Genomic DNA, 17,269 nt, shown 5'->3' with positions numbered 1-17,269 from the left:
AGATATAACTTAAAATGATTTTCAAAGATTTCTAATGGTTTAAATGAAGAGAGAGAGAGAGAAAGAGAGAGAGAGAGAGAGAGAGAGAGAGAGAATGAGTGAATTTAAATAAATAAATAAATAAAATCAAAATTGGGCTTTATGGGTGTATTAGCGTTTAGTGGTCCATATCGAACCCGTATCAGTCATTACATTGAAATACCCAAAAAAAAAAAAAAAACACACATCAAAAAAATAGTGAAGATTTGCCCTTCTTTTTGATTTTTCCATACTAGATTCAAATCATTTGTTTTGATCCTAAAATTTCTAATATATATCAAAATCAAGCCTTTATGGGCATATTGGCCGTTAGTAATCCATACCAAACCTGTATCGGTATCAATACGCCCCATATTGGTCAATACGGCCCTTTTTGCAAGAGTGGGCCGAGTCAATCCCGTATCGTATCAGTCGATTTGATACGGATATTGAAAACCATGCTTTAATCCTTAATTTGCAATCTCATAATTAAAACCATAACCTTCTATTTACAAAGAGATAATTACCAGAACAAATCAAACAACCAAAAGATACCTAAAAGATGACTAAAGAATAATAACTAAGACATACACATGAATATGGTGTTCATCAAGCACACATAAGATTGTGTACACCATTAGTATGGTGCTCTTAAAATACACACAACTATGCACTCCAGCACTCCCCCTCAAGTTCGAGCATGTATATCATGGTAGCCCAACTTGTTGTGCACCTAAGAGTTGCAGGAGAGGCCTGCATTTTCGATGACTTTTGGGATGTGAACCATTTGCACATCCGATGACTACCAAAGGATCTAGCAGCACTTCTGGTGGTTGGGATTTGAATCATTGACTCTTTTGGTGGCTACAACACTTCCAGTGGCAGAGATTTAATCGATGGTTCTTCTTCGATGGCTCTATCATGATTCAACCACAAATCGATGATGGCATTGATTCTGACTAGAAGCCCGAGAGATCTGAATTAGGGTAACCTTTTAATGTTTTAGCAATAATGAGCCTGTTGAAGGGTTAGAAGGGGGGTGGAACTTGTATGATGACAAACTGACGATGAGTGCAAATCTACTCCTTTAGAACTAGTGTTAATTCCTGCTACGCCATCACACTAAAAAGAGAGAGATGGACGGTAGACTCTTAAAATAGAAGAGTAAAATCAACCAAGAGGCTTTGATGCCATGTCAAAATAGGAAAAAGAAGAGAGAAGAGAATATGTTTTTCCCCTCCTCTAGTCTAGAATCCTCTATTTATAATATCCTTATTAAAAAGATAATCATCTATTTATAAATAGATAATTATCAAAACAAATCAAATAATCAACCGTCGACTTTGCAGAATAGTTGCTGGGGCTGAACAGCTTGTTGCTGAATTTGAGGATAGGGGTGCTGATAGAATCGTTGCTGCTGCATTGGTTGAGGGGGAAAAGGCTGTTGATAGACCGGTTGTTGTACCCTAGGCTGATACATTTGCCCTTTTATTTGGCTGAACACTTGGGATACCTAAAGATAACTAAAGGATAATTCGTGAGAGATATGCATCAATATGATGTGCATCAGGAACAACAAGACTTTGTATACCATCAATATGGAACTCAGCACGTATACACAGAACTGTGTACTCTAACAGATAGAAACCAATAATCACAATCTGAACCTCTAATTCCTCTTTAGTGGAGTTCCCAATCATCCAAAGCTTAGATATTTGATTAATCCTTCTTGTAGCAATAGCAACTCGAAGGGGGGAAGTATGTAATTTGGTCTCCCTCTTTGGGCCAAGTTGCTTTCAACTTATTGTCTACACAATTTTTTTTCATTTTTTAGAATATCACCGTATCTGACTAAAGCTCCTCCCTTGCTTCCCATCATAAATATGGGAGAATCCCACTACTTCAACAAAATGAATAATGGTTGTTACTAATAAGAATTGATCACCTATGAGAAACGACACTACAACTTGTGAGGTCATATCGTTCCAACAGGGGCCTGTTTGGAATGCGGGATTAGAATGTATTCAATTTGTTTATTGCAATGATTATATGTTTCAAGAATGGTCGGTTAGTACCATTGATTTATGCCAATTCAATACCATGTTTGGGATTCATGGTGCAGAACACAGCACCAAGGTCGATGTTGATGTGGCAAAGTTCTATGGGCCCCACCACGATGAGTTATATCCACACCATTCATCCATTTTGCATGAGCCCAAAAATGTGGCTGATCCAAAGTTCAAGTGGACCACACCAAAGAAAGCAAAGGGACAATGACGCCCACCGTTAAAACCTTCTTAGGGCCCACCAATTTTATTTTATTTTTTGTCATCCAACCTGTTCATAAGGTCACACAAACCTAGATGAAGAGTAAATGCAAATATCAGCTTGATCCAAAACTTTTGTGGCCCCCAAGCAGTTTTCAATTGTAGGCATTCAATTCCCACAGTTTCCTATGGTGTGGTCCACTTGAGCTTTGAATTTGCCTCATTTTTGGGCTCATGCACTAAAATGATCTGGCAAAATGGATGGACAGTGTGGATACAACACATATATCATGGTGGGGCCCTCAGAACTTTGCAACGTCAACACAGTACCAAACGTTGGTGCTATGTTCTTCACTACGCAATCTGAGTCCCCATTCCACATCGTGAATCCTCATCGCAACCAAATGCCTTATCAAATTTAGTTCAACCTAATGCAATACAATACATTCTAATCCCGCATTCCAAACAAGCCCTAAGATGCCATCACATCTTCAGAACTTATCAGGAACAATAGACAGAGACTGCAATGGTAAGTGTCCAAGTCGTGTCTGGCATATGGTTACTCAATCTTTATTCCTAATCCTAATACCATAAGTAGATACTAAGGCAGATTGAGAACATCCCAAATCAACAAGGTAGTGTCAAACGAGCTTCACGATCACTACCAATCTTCTTCTTAGTTGCTATTAGAGGAGACACCATTTATGGTGTACATGAGGAGTACCATCATTTCAGTGGGAACCCATTTTTCTATAATCCCTACAAGTACTAACTTAAGGGCATTGGATGAATCTTATAAATTTCATTGTAATTATTTTGGAACTGCAACACTTCTCTTGCAATCTTGAGGATATGATAAATAGTTTTCTACGAGGAAATCAAATCCTCTCCATCTCTTCTCCCTCTCACAACTCCTTTTTTTCTTTCCTCAGTCTCCTCATTATTCTACAGGGTATCAAAGAGTATCTGATCCATTTTTTCTTTCTTCCCTCCCATATCCCTAATCCCTTCTTCTCTCTTAATCCAATCTTTATTTCTTCTCTACACGGTATCAAAGAGTATTTGATCCATTTTTTTCTTTCTTCCCTCCCATAACCCTAATCCCTCCTCTTTAATCCAATCTTTATTTCTTCTCCTTTTTTTGGTTTGAGAATCGTCCAATCCTTACAATGGTGAATGTGGTATTGAATTTCTCCCATCATTGTCCTACAGGTATCTAGGATCCTTGCTTAAAAATTTTGGTTCATATGAGACCTTAGAACTTCCATTCTTGTTCCAAAACCAAGTCCCTCCCACCTAAGGCAGCGACAGTCCTTAAATCTTCACATGTAGACTCCAATGACAATAATAGCTCTAGAACTAGCTTTTGGCAACCCCCAAGTCACCAACACATCTTTTCGACACCACCAGAGCTACCGAATTTCATTTCCAGCCACCCAAGACCCTCTACATACAGTTCAGATAGGTCCAGCCTCGTTAGAACCATTTATTGTCACCTCCGGCACTATCAAAAGCATCGGATCTGAGTTCCGACATCTTCTACTCTATCAGATCTTCGTTTTGGCACATTCCGACAAGCCAAGCCCATCTTCAACTCTTCAACTCCATCTGACGTATCCTACGTTGCCAACTTCCATTCCCAACATTGTCGTTCAGGTGTTAGATCTCATATCTGGCTTCAACCAGGAGGGGAGGGGGTACTTTTCGACATTTCCATGCAAATCTAACCTCATCCAGCCGCATCCATATTCAGAGGACCATCGAGTAATTTGTTCAAAGGGCTACGACTCCGAAGAGCATAAGCAATTGTCTTCTGTGATATCCACCACGAACTAGCTATCATTTGACTCTTAGGCCTTCGCATGATGTTGTGTATGACCTCCTTATTGACACCTTTAGCTACAAATAGTTTATCAGTCTAGGCAAGGATGTTCCTATTTGGGCATCTTTTGGGCTACTGGATTTATGTTCTTAATTTTCCTGGTGTGGATATTGGCAAGAATTGATTGAAAATTTAGCATGTTCTTATGAACGCATGCCTTTGGCTAATTTGATTTAATGGAGGGATAAACACGTGGTTCTTTCCATTGTGCAAGCAAGATTGGTAGGATTAGCCCACCTTTTTTGTAGGTTATATATTCACTTATGCAGCTTTCTTGATTGCCTATACATCAGGCATTTTCCACCTAAATATTTCCTTGTAAACCCGATTTCCTACTAGCCCACTGTTCCGACCCTTCAAGTGTGATTCTTGACGTATCAAATGACCTTATTAGCATCCTCCTGCACTCTCTTAAGCCAAAGCTTCCCTCCAACAACTATGTGATTCTTAGAATCCTGTTTAGGATTGTCATCGTCCCTTACCAGCTTTACTAGAAGATGGAATTGAAATCTTGATGTCCTTTGCTATCTCCCTTCTTCGCACATTTGCTCAACAAAGAGCCTTCGTGTGGAATTTTCCACTCCACAAATCCTCACCAACTGATATCCCCAAATAACCCATTACATCTGAAGATTTCTTCCAAAATTTGGGGATCTCAAATGGCTTGGTGGCCCTGGATTTCTGGTTGAGCACCTCCGATCCAATTTTCCCAAAGGCTACTTCCGTTCCTAATCAGAGATCTCCCATTCAGCTCCACCATCACTTGTTCTGGTTCATATTTCTCCCAAAAGGAGACGAAAGCCAAACCTCATCCAAACCAATCTATCAGCAAATTAGAATCACCACAGCAGAACTTTTCCAAAGTTCCCAAAGAGTCAAAAGAATTCAACTTTTCTTCATAATAAAAAAAAGAAAAGAAGGTAACCTTCGGAGAGGAGGCCTCTTCTCCATGGTATTCAAAATTGGTTACGGCCGTGACATAAAGGTAACAGTCATAACCGTTACGCATTACAGAGCTGAAATGGTTGTAGTGGCCATTATAGAAGAGAAAAAAACTGCCCATAACGGACTTGTAATGAACCGGTAGCAGTTCTTGTAAAAAAAAAAAACCAGAGTCGTAATGGCTTACACAAGGGCCGAAACGGCCATTACAGCCCGTATCATAACGGTAACAATGGTAACTGTTACGGCCACAGTTACCGTTATGGAACACCTTGCTCTTCTCACAAAGAGAATGTTTACCTTTAACTCGCACACCCACACACATGATCCTTGGCAACTCAAAACTTAACCACCCCAAAACATCTCATCCACTTTTACACATACACAGCCCATCACGCCGTCCGTCCCTTCAACATCCCCCACACACACTTCTCACCTGCTCCAATATGTCCCCATTACATGCAAATATTTTTCATAGGGAGTCATTTCATCCCAATATTATAAGGTAGGCAGCGTCAATACAGCCCTATCGGAACTATTCTGGAACCAAACATTAGCCAACTACATCGATAAATGAGGAGGAATCCAACACATCCACTTGACCTACGGTGCAGGAAGGTATCAAAAGGCTCAACGGCAGGCACTCAAACATCGAAGATTACACCAGAGATTGTGCCAGATTCTTCTTCTCAAAACTTCTGCTAAAAATCTTTCACTAGTTAGAAAATCTTCAACCAATCCGAAAATATATCCAAGCAACAAGGTTACAGAAAACACTTCTTTGTCTAGAAGGGAAGTACGTTTATGAAATATAATATATAATAAAATTACAAATTAAAAAATAAAATAGCGGAAAACAGAATGAGTTCCCATTACTCTTCAAGTGAAAATTTATGTGCAAGTTACCTAAATCTCAGGTCACCCTAGGGCCCAATATGGGCAAGGATAAGTGATATGCTACTTCCTCCGACAAATGGAATGGTAGGGATAAAATTAAGTGAGTTGCTCCAGCACATGCCACTAAGCATATGAAACATAGTTATATGTACAAATTGATAATGTAGTTTTTGCAAAATGATGAATGTTAAGCTTATTAATCCTGGATGCAAGGTATTATATTTTATGCCTGTTATTGTAAAAATGAAAGTATCAACTCGATATTCAAAATATAAATTTAAATTACAACTAAATCAACAAAAAGAGTGTACAACTATAATGTTGGTAAAAATCCCAATCTGGACGAAAAAGAAATGACCCATAAATTTGGTGATAGCACGATTAGAATGAAAAACATGGGAGGTCGGTGTCCTTGATACCAATGTGATTTTTCTACAAATAAACATAATATGGTACAACAGCAACGAATAAAAGGGTCATAAAGAAATATCAGAGACCAAAACTGAAGCTGTTAGAAATATCAATCCTAGGCTACCCACCACAACCACACATAAGTGCCTAAAACGGGCAATTAGGCACCTATATAGTGACTTAATCACAAGGGCACTACATGTGACTATGGCACAATCTCCCATATTAAACCCGAATTGTTAATCACTTCCTCAAACCCTTCTATCTCCAATCATCCCTCTTATGAGGGATCCTAGAACCAGCTTTCACTAATGATCAAAATCAATACTCGGGCATCAGAGACGGACAAACAGCCCTCTCAAGGGTTGCTCTAGCTCGACATCGCCATCCCTGGTTAACAAAGAAAATTTGATGTATTCATGAAAGAAGTTCATGATTGTTGAGATGAAAGAACCCAAAACCAAGAAAATTTGACTTCCATCTTCAGTCTTCGGGAAAATTTTGGGGATGATAATGGACCAGGTTAAGATGGACAAAAAAATCAACTGGTATCACATGTCTCAGTTTTGGTCAAATTGGGAAGGAGTGCTATTGGGCGGATAGCAGGTAACAAAGTGGAGACGCTTACCGGCTGGTTATTAAAGTTGAACTTCGATAGGCGTTCCCTGGGTAATCCCATACCTGCTGGGATCAGTGGCATAATTTAAAATGACTGGTGAATCATCGGTCAAGTTTTCCAGTTCTGATCAATGTTGTTGACTACAACTTCGCCGAAGCTGCAACTCTTGGTCAAGGGGTAAAATTATGTGCCTGGTTCAATTACTCTTTCATCATCGTTGAGGGTGACTCTCATACTGAGATCAAATGGGGCACATCCGGCTGCTACCCCTGGAAATTGGCTAACATGATCGATGAAGTGCATTATCTAAGTGCTTCAATTCAAGCATTCTTTTATCATGTTCCCCGTGATGCAGATTAAGTGGCAGATATTTTAACAAAAGAAGGGAATTCTAGGGAATCAATCTCCATAGTTGACAGAAGATAACGGTTTTGTTTTGTAATGTTCCTGTGGGATGACTGTCGTAGTTTGCTTTCTCTGTTTTTTGCTCTTTTCTTTTCAATAAAACTGAGTTACTCATTAAAAAAACAACACAAAATGGACAAGCCCAAAATCCCAAGAAATAGCTCTACTATTAACAATTTGGAACACAGCTTTAAGTTGATTCCATTTTGACCACCAGACTGTCAATAATGTACGCTTTCAAAGAGATCTATTCCTTTTACCCTAGGCTCCCACTCTCCAAGCATATACCATCACCATTCAACGCAAAAGCCAAAGAGATATAAGAACATCCACCTCAACGCAAAAGCCACCCCACAATGGATAAACAAGTAATGATCAATCCCGGAATGACCCAACAAAGACCAAAGAGATATAAGAACATCCTCCTCAACGCAAAAGCCACCCCACAATGGATAAACAAGTAATCAGCTGACAATATAGCCTCATGGGTTGTGGCATATTATACAAACAAAAATCATCTCATTCCTACTCTGCAGATGATCAATGGTTAAAACCATGGAATGTCATAATAGTTACGTAACAGTAACGGTTGTAACCGTTATGCGTTATGGGGCTAAAATGGCTGTAATGGCCATTACAGAAAAAATGACCTGTATCAGTCCAGAAATTTTTCCAAAAGATGAACAAGAAGAAGAAAACAAAGCCGTTACGGCCGTTACGGCCCGTATCGTAACAGTAACAGCAGTGGCCATTATGGCCACCATTACCGTTATGGAACACCTTGGTTAAAACTAGATGACCAAAAGCAATCACCCTAGTAGGGCCCAATAACACCAAATAGAGAGCAATGGCTCCAAGGTGCAGCTCAAGTCAGTCCTGCAAAGGAACTGACAGAAACCTCACTGTAAAGCTCCCCAAAGGGCTAAGCTTCCAACAGCACCTACCCCTCATTGAGATGCAGCACAAACATTACTGATGCAGTCCTGTGAGCAATAAAATCTTCCGTCTTGTCATCTCTTAGGTTCATGTGAAAACATGGCCATCAAACCACTCCACTTCCACCCACACTAAAACATTGAACAACTGAAACGTTGGTTGGACGAAATGCTATACAATCTGAGAAAGGCGGGAGAGATTGACATATTGCCACACCAAGCATCTTTCGAAAACTTTGTTCTAGTCCTATCATCGACACTAAAAACTACCCCCTACATTATCTTCTTTTTTTTTGAAGACACAGGGTGTCCCCACCTCTTTTTTGAAGTGAGAATAATCCCTGCGGATACATGCAATCACCCACAACCACATGTATCAGGTAAAGCCAAGGAGGGGAATCGAACCTTCACCTATAGGGAGCAAACCTATGGTGAAGACCATTCGCCCAAACCTTGTTGGGTACCCCCTACATTATCTACCCAGTCACACAGACAATTGCCTTCCATATGCCCAATGCCCGATAACTGGATGACACAAGCAAGAGCCAACCTCCCTATTAACCCTGCATTTGCATGCTATGGCTCTTTTCCACAAACTATCATCATGTATCCTGAATCTTGTAGATGTGTTTTAACTGATTCTCGTTGCATTGGGATGATCTTGAAATCAGGACATTTTTTTCATATTCTTGTCAAAAAACAAAACTCACATATTAGGATGTATTATCATAGAACTCTAAAAACTTTAGTTGTTAATAAAGTTAGCATTTCAGACATACTTGTTTTTTTAGCAGTTAACAGGATTGCATGCATTCCAAAAATACTAAGAAATCAATACCTCATTTCATAAAACTAACTAATAGAACTGATCACATGTTTCCCTAAAAAACTTCAAAACCAAATACATCAGCATGTTACAAATGGGATACCTGCACCTTATCCTGGATTTTGAGAAATGGAGTCATATCCCCATTTCCATTTGTCTCCATATAATTGGGTATCAGATGGCATACAAGACCATTTTTATGTGCATTTCTTAGAGACAAGTATCAAGTCATTTGCATGGCTTGGCTGGATTTACCTAAATAGCAATGTTGTCAAAATCGTTATCATATCACAAATCGTAATAGGGGTTGAATCATAACGAATCGCAAATCTTATCATAAATCATAAGATTTTTTTTCTTTTTGAAGAGTGCAAATAGATAGATAGATATAAAGGAAAAGGAAAGGATGCAAAGCAGCAGCTGAGAAGCCACCAGAAAAAAGGAGTAAAAACAAAAACAAAAATTAAAAAAATAAAAAATTCCAAAAACCAAAACCTAGGCAGCCATACAACTTTAAACTGAAGGGACATCCAGCAGACGGAATCTGTCTCGACCAAACAGCCCAAGAACAGTACAGAGGGACGAGGCCTCAGCCGTTATCCAGGAAGGTGACCACAGATTACATGTCCAAGAGGTTTACAATTCCTGACCAAGCCTTCACATCTTTGCATATTTGAGAAGTAACTTTTGAGGAAGGAGAGGCAGAGTTGTTGAAGCATTTGGAGTTTCGCTCTAACCAAACATTCCACAAACAAGCCATCAAAGCTAGTCTCCGTACTATAGTGAGTTCATTGCCGAAGCCCACTCCGTGCCAGGCAAGCAAAAGATTTGGAATGGCGCACGGCATGACCCAATAGAGGTGGAATTTTAGTAGAATGAATGACCGGATATCAGTCGTAAACGGATAGTGGATGAAGAGATGAGCGATCAACTCTGCTTGACGGAATCAGAACAGACAAACATTGGGTAAAATCATTCCTCTCTGCTAAAGATTGTCTACCATTAACATTTGACCTCTAGCCATAATCCAAACAAAGGTCGTAACCTTTGGGGGGCTCCGTAGTGCCAAAAGGATGAAGTGAAGTCTGGAAGATGCGGGGGGAGGCGACACTTGATGAGTTCCCAAAAAGATTTGATGGAGAATTGGCCTGAAGAGGCAAGAGACCAAAGAAGAGAGTCCTCGAGATCAAGTGGGCTGGATGACCTACAGAAGCTTTAATAATTCCAGGAGCTCGAAGACCTCGATATCAGTCAGGTTCCTTCTACAAGGAGGACACCACAACCCATTAAAGGAGAAGCAATTAGCTACCAATATGGATATATTGGAATTGCAGCCAGAGCAGGAAAGGAGATGGCTAGAGGTACGAAGGAAATCTAACAGTCTATCCAAAATCTAAACTTAGATCCATTTCCTAGACTAAAAGACAAACCTTCCCAGAGGAGGGATTGAGAACAGGATATGGCCTTCCAGGCAAATGACGCTCTATATAAGGAGGAGGTTTTGGTGAACCAGCCTCCTGTTTCCACTCCGTACTTGGAAGCCACAGCCTCTCTCCACCTACAAACAATCCCTTTCAGAGGAAAAATGCAAAAGCCATTTCCCTAGCAGGGCAGTATTTACATCAGACAAAACCCTAATTCCCACCCCTACTTCCATATAAGGCTTGTAGCTTCCAATCAACTTAGGAGGTGGAACCTTGGGCCATCTGAGTTCCCATTCCAAAGGAAATCTCTCCTAAGCTTCTCGATCTTGGCGAGAACAAATTTAGGGCATTTGAACAAAGAAAGAAAATAAGAGGGGAGGTTAGAAAGAGTAGTTTTAATGAGGGTTAGTGCCAATGTCCCATAGGTGGATGGCAGGTTTGTCTATGCAAAAGGGGGAGACCCATGTAAGAGGAGGGAAAGGTGTCGGCCCCGCAACCAAAAGCTTCCGCCAATCTAGAAAGGAAAGGAGAAGAAATATTAATGCCCGATAATTCACTTTTAAATAGATTAATCTTAAGGCTTGAGATGGCTTCGAAACAGCATATAACTTTCCTAAGATTAACCACTGCCTAGAGAGAAGCTTCACAAAATAGAAGTGTGTCATCAGTGAACTAGATGTGGGAAATTGCAGGACTACGGTGCAAGACTTTGAATCCTTGAAAGAAACTAGATTCTCCTTTGGAAAGTATACGACTAAGACCATCAGAGGCTAGAACAAAGAGAAAGGGGATAGCGGATCCCCCTGGTGAAGCCCCCTCGAGGATTGGAAAATTTCTTCAGAGAAGCCATTAACCGGCACGAAAAAGAAAGTTGAGGAGAGACAGGACTGCATTCAACCTCTCCATTTTAGACCAAAACCAAATCTGGCAAACTAATAATCTATGTATCTCCAATCTACATGGCCGAAAGCCTTTTCAATGTCCAGTTTGCAGACCAAACCGCCTAATCCTTCTCCGTGACGGGAATTAATGCATTCATGAGCAAGTCGGGCACAGTTTAAGATCTGCCCGTTAGCCAAGAATGCTTCTTGAACGTCAAAGATAACGTTAGAAAGCACAAGGCGCATTCTCAAGGACAGAATTTTAGCAAGGATTTTATACAGAGCACTCAAAAGGATTTTATGATTTTCTTAAAATTGAAGAAAAAATCTAAAAAAATATAACTAAATCAGAGAAAAAAATTAAAAACTCATTGGTCATCCTTTTAACATCAATATGCACCAATAATACCATATCATTATCATGATAGTGTTAAAGGATTCTCATGTTTCCTTTATTTTTTTATCTTTTAAGAAGCTTTCCTTAAAAAACATAAAAGGATCCTTTAATAATTTATGTTCTTTTTACCTTTCTCAAATGTAGAATCACGTTAGAAAACAGCATTTGATTCCATAATACATGGAGCTCAACATGACCGTAACCACTAACCATCCATAAAAACATTCCAATAAGTCATACATCAATTCGGTGTTTCAAATAATTAAGTAAGAAATCATAAATTTAAAATAAAAAAGTCTCTATGATTTAACATTGAAGAGAATATATATCGTTTAATCTCCTATAATAATAATAAAATAAAATAAAAACAAAATTAAATAGTCTACATTTTCTAAATGAATCTTAAAGTCCCCAACAATTTAAAAACATAAAATGAAAGCCAAGTGAAGCTTAAAATATAAGAGAACAAGTACAATTTGAATCGTAAATTGGCATTTGAATCAAAAATTGTAGGATTCAAATCATAAAATCTTACAGGATTCATATAAACAAGGATTCATGGTGGGAATCAAATCGTTTTGCTTAATATTAGACTCAAATCGTAAACCATAGGATTTTGAAAACTATACTAAATAGTATATCTTAGTAAAGAAACTTGACTTATAATAGTAAGTTTTGTTAGTGATTACTTAGAATATGGTAAGTGATGCAAATTCCAAGTGATGTTAGAGATGGTTTTTGGAACATGTAATGGTTGTTTCCTAGGGGGGGGAATAGCTGATCGTTATTAAGAAATTGGAGATAGTTCTCTTCTTTTCCTTCCTTTCTACAGTTGATTTGATTGATTACATTTCTTTCAATCTAGTTTCTATAAGAAATTTCTGTTTTATTCCAAGATTGCTGGAATTCGGGTTTTGTGGGTTTGAAAACCATTTTACCATCTTTCCAATGAAATTCCTTTTTTATAGGAAAAAATTTATTTTCAATTTCATCATCTTACAACGATGAGCCAACATCAAATTGGTACCAAAGCAAGCTCCAATCTTACAAGTGATTTCTTAGGGAATCCCGATTAACATAAATGAAAGAAAGTTTTGACTAACTTAAACATGTAGACAAGATTTACAACCTAACTCTAATCTAGGTTTAACATTTTGTTTAGAAATGTTATTAGAGAGGTGAACGGTGCAGCTAATACCTCGGGCAAGGGAAGTTATGGGTGATACTCTCTTTATGTGAGTAATCCATTCCCATTTTCTAGATGTATTTCTTTCCTAACATCTCTCTTAATGTATCTATTTTTGTTCTTTTGATGAAAAGTAGTTGATTTAAAAGAAGAAAAATGAAAGAATGGTTCAACTTTTTAGGTTTCGTTGCCTTTCTAGATGAAGTTGATTAAGTTATCATTCTATTTTAAAAAAATTTTAAAAAAAAAATTAAAAAAATTAAAAGAAAGAAAAGAAAAGAAAAGAAAAGGTAAGAATGAAAAAAGAAAAGAATGGAAAAGAAACATCTCAATGGATGTCATATCCACTTGCAAAATCAATAGAAAAGATGCACTAGATGAGGATGTAGAATAAAGAGATACGCAGCAAATCAAGTTGGCTGGCAAACTAACATATCGTCTTCTTTTATCAGGAAAAACGATGTATAGTTTGTTTTTTTTTAATGCAGGGTGTTGGATCTTACCTTGTAAAAGGGTGAAAAACAATGTACAGTTAAACACCAAATCAAGAAGAAGATGGTGGAAATGTAGCCGAATACAACAAAAGTGATTTTGAAGTCGAAGTCATTGAACATGTAGTAGGGAAAGGCAAAGGGTTGGATGATGGGGCTTCTTCAATTGGATGGGAAAGGCAAAAATGTCCATGCCCTTGAGTGTGGCAAGGAACAATGGATCTAAGTCAATGTGCTTAAGTTTAATGCGACAATAAATCTCCAAAGAGCTTCCTCAATTGGATGGTGAGCAATGAACAATTTTTGCAAACTGAAGAACCAAATTGATCATGAAGAAGTCATTGTTACATCAAAGTTGAGAAGCCACCATTGATTGGGCAGAAACATGTAATCAACTTCAATCAATGCGAGAACGAAAATGGGGAAAATTAGAGCTTGGGTAATATAGAGAAATGGGGGCAATAATTCCTATTGTTAGATCATGCAAGCTTTATTCCAAAAGTTCATTCAACTCAACCATAAGGAAAGAAGCATGATCAAGCATATCGAGATCTACAAACTCTTTATCTACAATAATTGTCCCAAAGATGAAGGCCAAACCATAAAGAGTTAGGTAAGCTGGTTGAATTTAAAATTCAAAATAATAGAAATACGGTTAGAAATTTTCTTTAAACAATCAAAATAACGAAAGAAATATGATTAGAAGTAGCAAATAGCTTCGAAGGCCCGAGAAAAAAGTCAATGGATGAACCATGGGTGTCACATTGTGGGATCAGCTCTTCACATACTCAAGAAGTGAGGCTTTCCAATGTGAATCAACCAAACCCATCCCAAGGGAGTGAACAAGGAAAGTTGTTCACAAGAATACATGTGATGGATTTCAATCATTGAAATTGTGATCATCTTGGGTGCAAGGTATTCAAAATTGGTTACGTAACAGTAACGGTCATAACCATTACGCGTTACGGCATCGAAACGGCCATAATGGTCATTACAAATATATATATATATATATATATATATATATATATATTGTAAAGGCCCTGTAACAGTCCCATAACGGTCTGTAACAACCCTAAAACAGTGTATTCAAAAAATAAAAAAGGGTCGTAACGGCCAATATGGGGTAGTAACAACCATTATGGGGCCCATATCATAACGGTAATGGCCGTTACGGCCACCATTACCGTTTTGGAACACCTTGCTTGGGTGTATATCTTCCAATTTTTCAAGTAAAAGTTTTGATAACCAAGCAAATTGGGCAGCACAAGAATAGGAGAAAAAGAATTGGGGCATGCTTTAGGGACAAAAAATGGTCATGTCAAAATGGTTTATTCTGGATGGCGGGGCATTAAAGATGCTAGGAAAGTAGAAGTGATTACTCCCCCACATGGACTTTCACTCATTTCTTCTTCCTTCTCCATCCCTCGATAATTCTGCCCATGCAATCAAATGGACTTCTATTTTTGAGGAATTAGGAAATTTTTATCTTCTTTGGATGTATATTTTTGTCATGTTCTCGTAAAGAGGAAAAGGAGTTTGATGATTCCTTGCTAGAGACTTGAGGATTAAGAGCGTCAGCCACCATCAGCAGTTCATTTGCTTTTCCTTATCTTTGTTTTGTTCTTTTTTTTTTCCTTCCCTAAAAAGGAAATGGATCAATGAATTAAAGCAAGATATCCAACAGGACATAACGTATGGTTTTCTTCCTTCTCGGTTCGTCTTTAGTGTGAATTTTTAAGAGAAATAGATGAGTAGACCATTTTCCCACCTCTTGTCATGGATTTTTGCCTGTCCCTTGGATTGCTCTCTTTTTATTTTCCTCCTATATGCTTGTATCAAGCGGCAATGTCAATTCCAATGATTGAGAACCCTGAAGTTCCAATCTCACATCATCACCATCTTATATTCATTGTTCTAGCATGGAAAAATTGATTTGTTCTAGTAAGATACTGGAAATGCCATTGTCAATTCCAGAAAATTATAAAACTATAGTAGTAGTATCATGATTAAAGTTCCCATTGTCATCATAAACACTGCCAACATTATCATTTACCATCATTGGGACAAAAGATGCAAAGAATCCAAGAAGAGAGAATAGAAGCATGTCAAACTCACATGCCATCTTCAGTCCAACGAGAAAAAGGCAAATGAATAAACTCTTTCAAATGGTTAAATTCAGTTGATTTGATGGTTACCAGTCCTTGCATCCCTCACACTGAACCATAAGGTCATCTGGGTTGTACGGCATCTCACACTTGCAATAACTGCAAACACCACAGAACAACATTAAAACAACAACAGACGGTTGGCATTACTTAGAAAATAATTTTTTTAAAGTAGGAGGAGAGAGGTAAGAAAGGAGAGGACTGCATACACAGCAACACGGTCAGGGGTGAATCCCCCAGTAGCAGCCTTGTACTCAAAGCGGCAGAAGTAATCCTCAGCTCCGACATTCTCAAGCTTGGTGTAGTTCTTGAAGGTATGCACAATGCACTTGCCCTCAATGGTGTGGGCGCTCTGAATGTCATAGTGGTCGGAGAGGAAGAGCTCCTTCGCCCCGTGGAACTGTCTCCTTCCTCCAATCGACTCCTCCGGACGGTAATACCACCTCACCCGCACCTTCACATTGTTGCGGTTGTCGGCCTCGATCTTCTCCACGCGAGCCACATATGGAGGCTTGTCCGAGTCGGAGGGACGCATCAGAACACAGTCACCAGCTGCAAATGCCAAAAATGAAAACAAAATGAACTTAGTTACATTTTCAATTTCAATAAGGTAAAATAAATAAATAAATATTTATTTATGTATTTTCTTTTTCTTTTTCTTTTCTTCTTTTTTTACCTTTGACGACCTTGTTGGTGCCTTTGATGGTGTAGGAATCTAAGTCTTTCTTTCCGGGCTTTGTCTTTGCCATTCTCGCTCTCTCGCTTTCTTTCTCTCTCTTTTATATTTATCTGCTAACTGCAGCGGGGAATACTGGAAGGGGAGTTTACTGGCGTTTGGTTGTACCGAATCCAAGAACCAACTGCATTGGATTGGGTTTTGCTGAGATTACGATTGGCTGAGGGCTTCTCAAATGATGATGTTGATTGATTTCTCTTCTATATGGGCGTTGAGATGGTTTTCAAAAATAAAATAAAACCCTAGATATCGCAGATGGAACCTTCTGTACTACAGAGAGAGAGAGAAGGGAGAGAGAGTGACGGAGAGGGAGGGAGAGGTGGGGAGGAGGGTTTGCTCTTTCCGACGGGGTTATGTCATCAGTACTCTACCATCCATCCATCCATGTAACCTGCAGGAAGTCGTTCCGTACGTACGTATGTATACGAATTCATCTGTATCTGTATCTGTATGTGAACAAAAAGAATATATTGATGCGTTAGCACCGATTGACGACCGATACGCAAGCACACGGACATTGTGCACGTTAGTGATTTTTACCTCGATCTAAACCGTCCAGATATTCGAAGATCTAATTGATATATGATCCTGACCCTTCTTTTCTAATGATTTTAGACAATTGATTCCATCCAGAATTTAACTGGCTATTTCTCGAAGAGAAAAAATACACTTGGATTAATATATCAATTACTAATCCACTGTTTGAACGGATCCGATTAGGTTACGTACGTGTCACTTGTACATATGATAAATGCATGCCTGTTGGCTTAGTAGCTGCTCCATA

At 38.7% G+C, this 17,269-nt stretch overlaps 1 protein-coding gene across 2 annotated transcripts in view; it reads right to left on the bottom strand.

The window, feature by feature from the left end:
- Window positions 1-16,877, bottom strand: part of LOC131228565 (chromatin remodeling protein EBS) — an 84,025-nt gene extending 67,148 nt beyond the window's left edge. Inside the window, exons 1-3 of one of the 2 annotated variants that reach the window (XM_058224318.1) lie at window positions 16,426-16,877; window positions 15,959-16,301; window positions 15,780-15,848 (exon numbers count right to left, since the gene is read on the bottom strand). In XM_058224318.1, the coding sequence (XP_058080301.1) occupies window positions 15,780-15,848; window positions 15,959-16,301; window positions 16,426-16,498 (485 nt within the window). In that variant the 5' untranslated portion in view covers window positions 16,499-16,877. The remainder of the gene's footprint in view (window positions 1-15,779; window positions 15,849-15,958; window positions 16,302-16,425) is intronic. The other variant, XM_058224317.1, reaches the window with a different exon arrangement.
- Between the last annotated feature and the right edge of the window lie 392 nt (window positions 16,878-17,269).

This window comes from Magnolia sinica, chromosome 16, assembly GCF_029962835.1.
Source record: "Magnolia sinica isolate HGM2019 chromosome 16, MsV1, whole genome shotgun sequence".
NCBI lineage: Eukaryota > Viridiplantae > Streptophyta > Magnoliopsida > Magnoliales > Magnoliaceae > Magnolia > Magnolia sinica.
This window is presented reverse-complemented; position numbering and strand designations above follow the sequence as displayed.